Source organism: Penaeus vannamei, chromosome 30 (genome assembly GCF_042767895.1).
Source record: "Penaeus vannamei isolate JL-2024 chromosome 30, ASM4276789v1, whole genome shotgun sequence".
NCBI classification, from domain to species: Eukaryota; Metazoa; Arthropoda; class Malacostraca; order Decapoda; family Penaeidae; genus Penaeus; species Penaeus vannamei.
The window spans coordinates 30725992-30733491 of record NC_091578.1 but is presented as its reverse complement, the minus strand read 5'-3'; the positions used below and the strand labels follow the sequence as shown (position 1 = coordinate 30733491).

Here is a 7500-nt window from a genome sequence, read left to right as displayed (position 1 = left end):
ACAAGTGGATGGGTGAAATGGCTGGCTGCCCTCAGGGACCTCCCTAGGGGGACCACTGCTGACCCTTCCTTGGGGGCGTTTACCATTTACTGTTATATTTGTTACAGTTACTTGCATTCGTGCTCCCCCCCTATCATCCACGGCAACCTCACAACCGACACCATATTTATCCAGCACAACGGCCTCGTCAAGATCGGCTCAGGTAAAGTTATTTACCAAATACTTTTTGGTTGATGTAGCTGTAAGGTTCTAAGTAGTAAGACTAGCTCTCAGAGTGAATAGTGGCTTGAGGCAGCCGCACACCTGAAGTTGAAACTTTCCAGATCAGCAGATGGCTTCTTTGATATTGTGATGTGACTTGGGACTTAATTTTTTATCTTTTTTAACAAGAGATATCCTTGCATGTATTGTGCCATCGTCATTAGTAAAACACATCTTCAATGTAGTTTTGTCCCTTGTCTGTCCGTCACTTAGCTGAGCCCAGTGTCGGACCCGCACATTTGCGGTGCCGTTCGTGCATCAGCTTCCCTGCTCACAGCGACGGTCATCTAGGGACTAACGAAGGGATCTTGAACGTGGCTGTGACCCGGGCAGGCTGATGTTGGGACAGTGAGCTGGAGGTAAAATTGGCAGATCACGGCTGCTTGGGGAAGGACTTCAGGTTTGGTAAGTCCAGTGAGGTCCTCACTAAAGCCAGCCAGGAAGATCTCCAATGTGTCAACAGCTCGCTGAGCACTGAGGGTGGCGCTCCTCAAGTCACGGAAGGGAGCCTCATTAATATGGGTCCTGTCTTACAGTGGCACCTGATCAGATCCACTCCCATGTCAAGACCTGCAGAGATGACATGAAAAACATGCACTTCATTGCCCCGGAATATGGAAGTAGGTTATTTGCCTGCAGCAGGTCCTTTGGCAGGGTCTGACTTGAAATTCATGTAAAATGAATATTCTTTTATTGATGATCTTCTGCATTTTTGGAATTGATATTTTCTCACTGATATTACAAATGTATGTTTGGGAGAAGAAATTAGAGGAAACTTATAAAAATGGATGAATATTAATTGTGCCTCATGATATTACAGGCCATGCACCAGTCACCCCAGCAGTAGATATCTATTCTTTTGGTATGGCGGCTTTAGAGATGGCTGCCCTTGAGATACCAGGCAATGGAGACTCGGGCAATATCGTTACACAGGAGCAGGTGAGGGAGAAGATAACAGCCCAAACTGAGGATGATATTGTTATTATGAAATGGATTGTAAAATTTTAGAGGTTTTGAGTAAAGATCAGTGACTTTATCCTGTATAGATTTTGCAAATATTTCATATCCTATATTTTAAAAATGTTATTATTATTATTAATATATATATTTTTTGCTTATTAGTATTTTTTTATTGATTGATCCCCCCCCCCCCATTCCATCTAGATTATATGAAACTAAAAGTACTCAACTTGTCAGAAAATATGACAAAATCTGAGTAGTAGTTTATAATGTTATGAAAACAGTAAACCTTAATGTCTTTACCATTTTGCAAGACCAAAGTGGTTAAACATTATATTTTATAACATTTCCTGTGACTTGCACTATTTTTAGTGTCAGATTTATATGCATGATATTTATGAGAGATACATGTATCTAGTGGTTATCTTCATTGTATATTTTCTTGTTACAGGTGCAAAAAACTATACATTCCCTTGAACACGAGTCCCAGCGGGACTTCATTCGGCAGTGCCTGATTGCAGACCATAATAAACGACCTCGCACCACAGAATTACTTTTCCACAAAGTCTTGTTTGAGGTCCACTCCTTGAAGTTGCTTGCTGCTCACTCTCTCATACACAACCCAAAGAAGTGTAAGTTCACTTTCTGGAATTGACTTTGCTATGTCTCTATCTTGATATATTGCTCAATATTTTTCTTCTCATTTCTTGTGTTTTCTTCTCTTCTACTGGCGTCTTCTCCTCTTGATCACTGATTTACCTGATGTCTTCATCTCTTATCTTGTGTTATTCTTGTGGGTACTGCTTATGTATACTATTTTTTCTACTGAAGTCAAGAGGCATGGCAGTATTGGTGGTGATTAGCTAATCTGATTAACATAATATCCTCATCATCACCCATTCAATGTAATATCAGTTATCATCAACCTGTCAAGTACATCTTAACCTCAGTAAACCACCCCCGGAATACTTTGAGATCGGCAATGGAATATAAACCTTGTATTTTCCTTTTATTCAACAGCCAACAAGAACATTGACAACTGTGTTGAAGAAATGCTGCAGCACCAGTACCATCAGGACAGCATCTTGGCTGAGATTAAACACAAGGAACGTGATCCAGCGCTCTTTAGGATGAAGGATATCCCAGTCCTAGAGAAGCTGGAGAAGTTCATGGAAGATGTTAGGTAGGTGTTGGGGATATTTTCTTCTGATTGTTACGTAAATGGGAGTTTTCGATAATAATTTCCAGTACTTTTGAGTAATTTGGATGCATTGAAAATACATAGCAGAGGAAAGGTTTACTTCTAGACTTACCAACAGCATTGGAGATTGGAATGAAACCGCTGCAGTAATAATAAAAAGAAACCTTGTCAATTTTGAGTCAGACTAGGCTTCTTGTCAGATGGTAGAAACCCCTCAGTTCTAGTGTTTCATGAAGAGTCTAGTCTGACTTCAAAGTTGATGTTTTTTCACCATTGTGCACATATTATTGTGTTCATAGTTGTCTGCAATAGATTAGGAATGATGAGAGTGAATTGTTTCTAGGAAATAAGCTTTGTATGAGCGACTGTATCATAGATAACATTTTATTCATTTCCAGGTATGGTATTTATCCTCTAACGGCCTTCAAGCTTCAGCAGCCACCTCCGTCCCGACCTCGAGCCATTTCCCCAGAGGCAGTTGATCCCGTTGCATCGGATGCCCAGGAGGTGGCACAGATGGAGACCCGCAAAGTTATAAACATGATGTGCAACATTAAGCCTAATGAAAATGGGCATGGTTTGTTTGTAAGTATAATGTGGGCTGTATTATTGGTAAAATATTTGTAGAAAAAGTGAAGAAGCACAATTTATAGGTTTGCAGATCTGAGGAAACTTTGGTATTTGTAATTTTTTTGTAAGATGAGAATATTACAGCTAAAAAGACATTTCATGAAATAGTGTACTCAACATCATAACGTAGTCTAATAATCTTAAATTTACTTAGAATGCTTGATTTAGCCTATGATTGAGAAAAATAGTCAAATACAAAATCTATATTACAGTAAAGTGTTGAATATTGGGGGGAGGGTGAGAAATTACTGGCAACACAATATGCTCTTGAATATTGTTTGTTTACCCTCGTGATCTCATCACGTGACTGATTGGGAGCTGCAGCTTGTTGCCACTGCATCATGAGGGAGTATCATACTGCATTTGCTGAATTAGGAAATGTTTAAAACTTAAAATTCAAATTCCTGTTTCCTGCTGAATGCATATCTTTTATATTATCATAGTCAAGAATTATGAGTCAGAAACTATATGTGATTAGCAGATAACACATAGATAGTGTTCTTGTTTCAAGAGTACTCCACACCTGAATGTAATACTAAAAGTCATGATATGCTATTTCATTTGATTTTTTGTGTGCAAATAATTCCTTCATTCAGGTTTCATGGTAATTTTAGTAAAGTAACAAATACTTATTGTTTGGTTTCAAGACCCAGTTATTGACTAACCTTGGTGTTTTCTAGATGACCATCTCGTTACGTTTAGAAGACAAGATGAATCGGCAGCTCTCTTGTGTAGTAGAAGATGGGGAAGGAGCCGCTGCTCTTACCGATGAGCTTGTCAGATACGGTTTTATTAGCCAGGTAAGTAAAGGTCTTGTACAGAGTTCCTTTTGCTCTAAAGTATACTTAAGTTCTTCATGGATTTGCTGTTAAAAAAGATATGAAATGCTTCCTGCTCCTTGATTTTTTTTGGTCAGTATAAACCATTCACTTCTTAGAACTGCATTACCTCTACCCTGCCTCACCCTCAGCTATTGTTAGGGTTCAGATTTGGTCTTTGATATTTCAAGGGAAGATATAACATGCCAGAAAGTTTATATTCAATTAGTCAAATATCTCCTGCATAGTGAAGTTACTGCTTTTGTATGCATGAAAATTGTTAGAGTGTGTGAAAAGATTCAATGAGGAAATATAACACATATATAGCAACAAAACTTCAAGTTTTAGATATTAATTATAGAAAGATCATATGGAAATAGAACAAAGTAAGAATGATCTCACCCACATGAAAGTGAGAATGTGTATGAAAAGCTCAGTCATAACCAAATGGTAGGGTGGATGAGATGTGGTAGTGGGTATAGCTAGAGCAAATGTGCTATATAAGATGCTCAAAGAATTGTAACATATTGTACACTACACAAGGAGAACAAGAAACCAGGCCTTATGTCTGGGGTTTGGAGGGAGGGGGAGTTCAGTGGGATGGAATGGTTGATAAAATATGGCAGACAGATATGTTGGTTTACATTTACGGCATATTCACATTAAGAAGAGGTCTATCTGGCAGCTCAAAGGGTATATGCACATTTATACTAATGCAAGCCGTAACACTTGCACTCTTCATGGTATACCTTTAAGTAACATGACATTAAAAAAAAAGACATAGTCTATGGTTTGGTGACCAGTAACTTGTGGCAGTTATTTGTTATAGATTGTCTAATGTTATGTACAGGAAAATTGTTTATATCTAATTGTAACTTATGCAAAGAGAAAAGGATGTGCAGTTACATTAGGCCATATGAACTTTGTTAATGAAGGTCATTGCTCTTCTTATTAGATAGGTTTTCCATCAGCCTTTATTTTATATGGAGAATTAAGATAAAATATTTGAAGAGACTTGCTGGATAGCATTTCTTTATAGTGAATAAGCAATGTGCAAAGTTTTACATTGTTTATCTTTCCCTGTTGTAGCTATTCTGTTTATATTGGACTAGATTTTAATGATGTCTTATCTTTTTCCAGATTGACAAAGATGAAATAACCAGTTTAATAGAAGATCACCTAACACGGGTGCGAAATGGTCTTTCTGTATCAATGGCTTCAGGCCGAAATGGTGTGGGAGGCAGTGTTACAGGTCAAGACACTCTGCGTGTAATGCATCCCCCTACGATCACAACAGCAACTAGATAACACCCATGATTCTCCCACACTCTGGCACAGCCCGTGTACCACACACTGTGAACTTAATGAAAAGATTTTGTTTATTAAAGTCTTAATTCTGCAATAGAATTGTTAGATATTTTTTTATTATTATCAGTTATTAATGATGATAATGGTAATAATGATATTCATTACTATTATTATTATCGTTATTGTTATTTTTGTTATCATTTCTTTTCCTTTTTATTAGGTGCATTTAGGGGTAGTGAAAAAAGAGACCAAACACAACTTTATTGTTTTTTGTGCAGTACACTAAGTTGAAAATGTGAATATTTATATATATATATATCTGAGTTTGTTGTTTGGTCGTGAAAGCATTTGGGAGATGTCAGGTGCACACGGGAGTTTGTCATGTTATATGGAATATGTCGTAGAGAATGATACTTTGACATGTTAACATGAGCTCCCAGGTATTGTGATAAGAGAAGACTATGAGGGCTCATTTGTGCTTAATGGGTCGAAGGTTCTTCCTTCCTCGCTCTCCCCTCGTCTTATTCAGTGCCCGAGCTGATATCCAGCGAGGTAACAGAGAGGCTCGTAGTGTAGTCTGTCTGTCCTAGGCAAGGATGGCTGGATGAGGAGACGGCTGTATTGTGTACTCTTTAGATACTTTTTTTAGGGGGGAGTTGATTGTAATGACACCATGTTTAAGATTTTTTTTTTTCTTCCTATATTGTTGTTCTTTGAGAATATTGTACGAGAACCAGCAGTGATTGATTAATTTTGAGTATATGGATCCCTAAGAAGTTTATTTGTTTTGCTCCTGACTTATGAAGCATTCATTGTGATTAGTATTGTCCACCGTATTTTTTTATATTGGAAAGGTATTTTATGGTGAATCGTATATTTTTCATGAAAAGGACATATCAATGAAGCAAAAGGATCAATGGAAAGCTTGGTAAATAATGCTGATCTGTCTCGTCCTTACATGTAGTACATTTATACTTTTGAAGTATGTGCGGCAGTATTGTAGTGTCTCATTCAAATGTGCCTGGGGAAAACTATTGCAAGGATCTGAAAATCCTTTCTTGTGTTGTTTTTGTTTCTGTTTTATTTTACAGTTATCTTTATTATATTATTATTATTATTAATATTTTTTTATAAGAATGTAATGAATAGGTGTTTCATTTTTACCCAGATACAACCTACATGCTCTTTGTAATTTGCAGTTTTTTGGGAACCAATGGAGGTAGGGCTCCTCTTTAGGCTCTTGAGCAACATCATCGTGTTTGGCAAATCATCCAAGGCATTAATGCTTCATTGCTTTGACTTTCAGTTTGTAAGCTGCATTGCATAGATATTCTGTCCCAATTTCAGGACACTTGGAAGACTGGTGAGAGAAAAAAGATTAATTGAGTAATACGGTGTTTGGAGAAAGGCATTGATTAAAGTGTGTTTTAGATAGTAGTGTCTTTAAAATCATATTTGTTTTAAATTACTTAAAGTCTGGCATCTTGTAAACTTTCACTGATAATACAATACCAAGTTTTTGCCTTACAGAATTGAAATTGTGCTTTGGAGTATTTGTGAATAAGACATTTCATTGGGTAATTTCATGTGCTTATGGTAAGACCAGCTATATAATAGTCTTATACACAAAGAATAGTTCTTTTTTTCTTTACACTTGTTCCCTGCAGATTATGCATGGTACATAGTTTTGTACACTTATTACTATGCATGGTACATCAGTATTATCATGTTTAGCTGCAGAGCTTATCGGTCAGTTGCTTCTGATCTAACACGACAACTTGTTATCCTTTGTGTTAATGTGACATACCTTACCATACTCTGTTTTATAGACTATATCTGTTTGAGGGGGATCCTAAGCCTGTTCAGTTACAGTTCTTATAGAATGAAATGTATAGAATGACATGGAGTAATTTCTTGGTCACTTGAATATTAGTTGATATTAACAACATGTGGTTTACTTCTGTTACTGTGTGTGCACCTTCTGTGTCCATACTTTTTTGTAATGTTAAGGTTATCTTGATTTGTAAATATTGGCATGATAAGTTCTAGGTTGGAGCTTGTTAAGACACTTTTCTACTAGAAGGTTTAGGTGTTATGTCCAAAACTGAACACCTGCTTGTAAGTCTTTGCTTATGGGCTAGTGATTGTCTAGTTGAGCAAGAAATAATGTTTTGTATAATATCAAAAATTTGGTTATTGGTTGATAACATTGAGTGATACCTGTTTCAGTTGCTCTTCATTTTTTTTTATAAAGTTAAGTGAAGACTGCATCATTTGAAACAGACTTGATCTTGTGCTATGTAGCACCTATTATAAGTATAC

The 7500-nt window shown here is 36.8% G+C and overlaps 1 protein-coding gene across 3 annotated transcripts in view; it reads left to right on the top strand.

Moving 5' to 3' along the window:
* Window positions 1-7500, top strand: part of Madm (MLF1-adaptor molecule) — a 102708-nt gene that overhangs the window by 93655 nt on the left and 1553 nt on the right. For all 3 annotated transcript variants that reach the window (XM_070143473.1, XM_070143474.1, XM_070143475.1), the window contains exons 4-11: window positions 108-202; window positions 798-881; window positions 1082-1200; window positions 1673-1853; window positions 2242-2404; window positions 2821-3007; window positions 3733-3852; window positions 5011-7500. The exon at window positions 5011-7500 is cut by the window's right edge and continues 1553 nt beyond it. In XM_070143473.1, coding sequence (XP_069999574.1) covers window positions 108-202; window positions 798-881; window positions 1082-1200; window positions 1673-1853; window positions 2242-2404; window positions 2821-3007; window positions 3733-3852; window positions 5011-5178 — 1117 coding nt within the window. In that variant the 3' untranslated portion in view covers window positions 5179-7500. The remainder of the gene's footprint in view (window positions 1-107; window positions 203-797; window positions 882-1081; window positions 1201-1672; window positions 1854-2241; window positions 2405-2820; window positions 3008-3732; window positions 3853-5010) is intronic.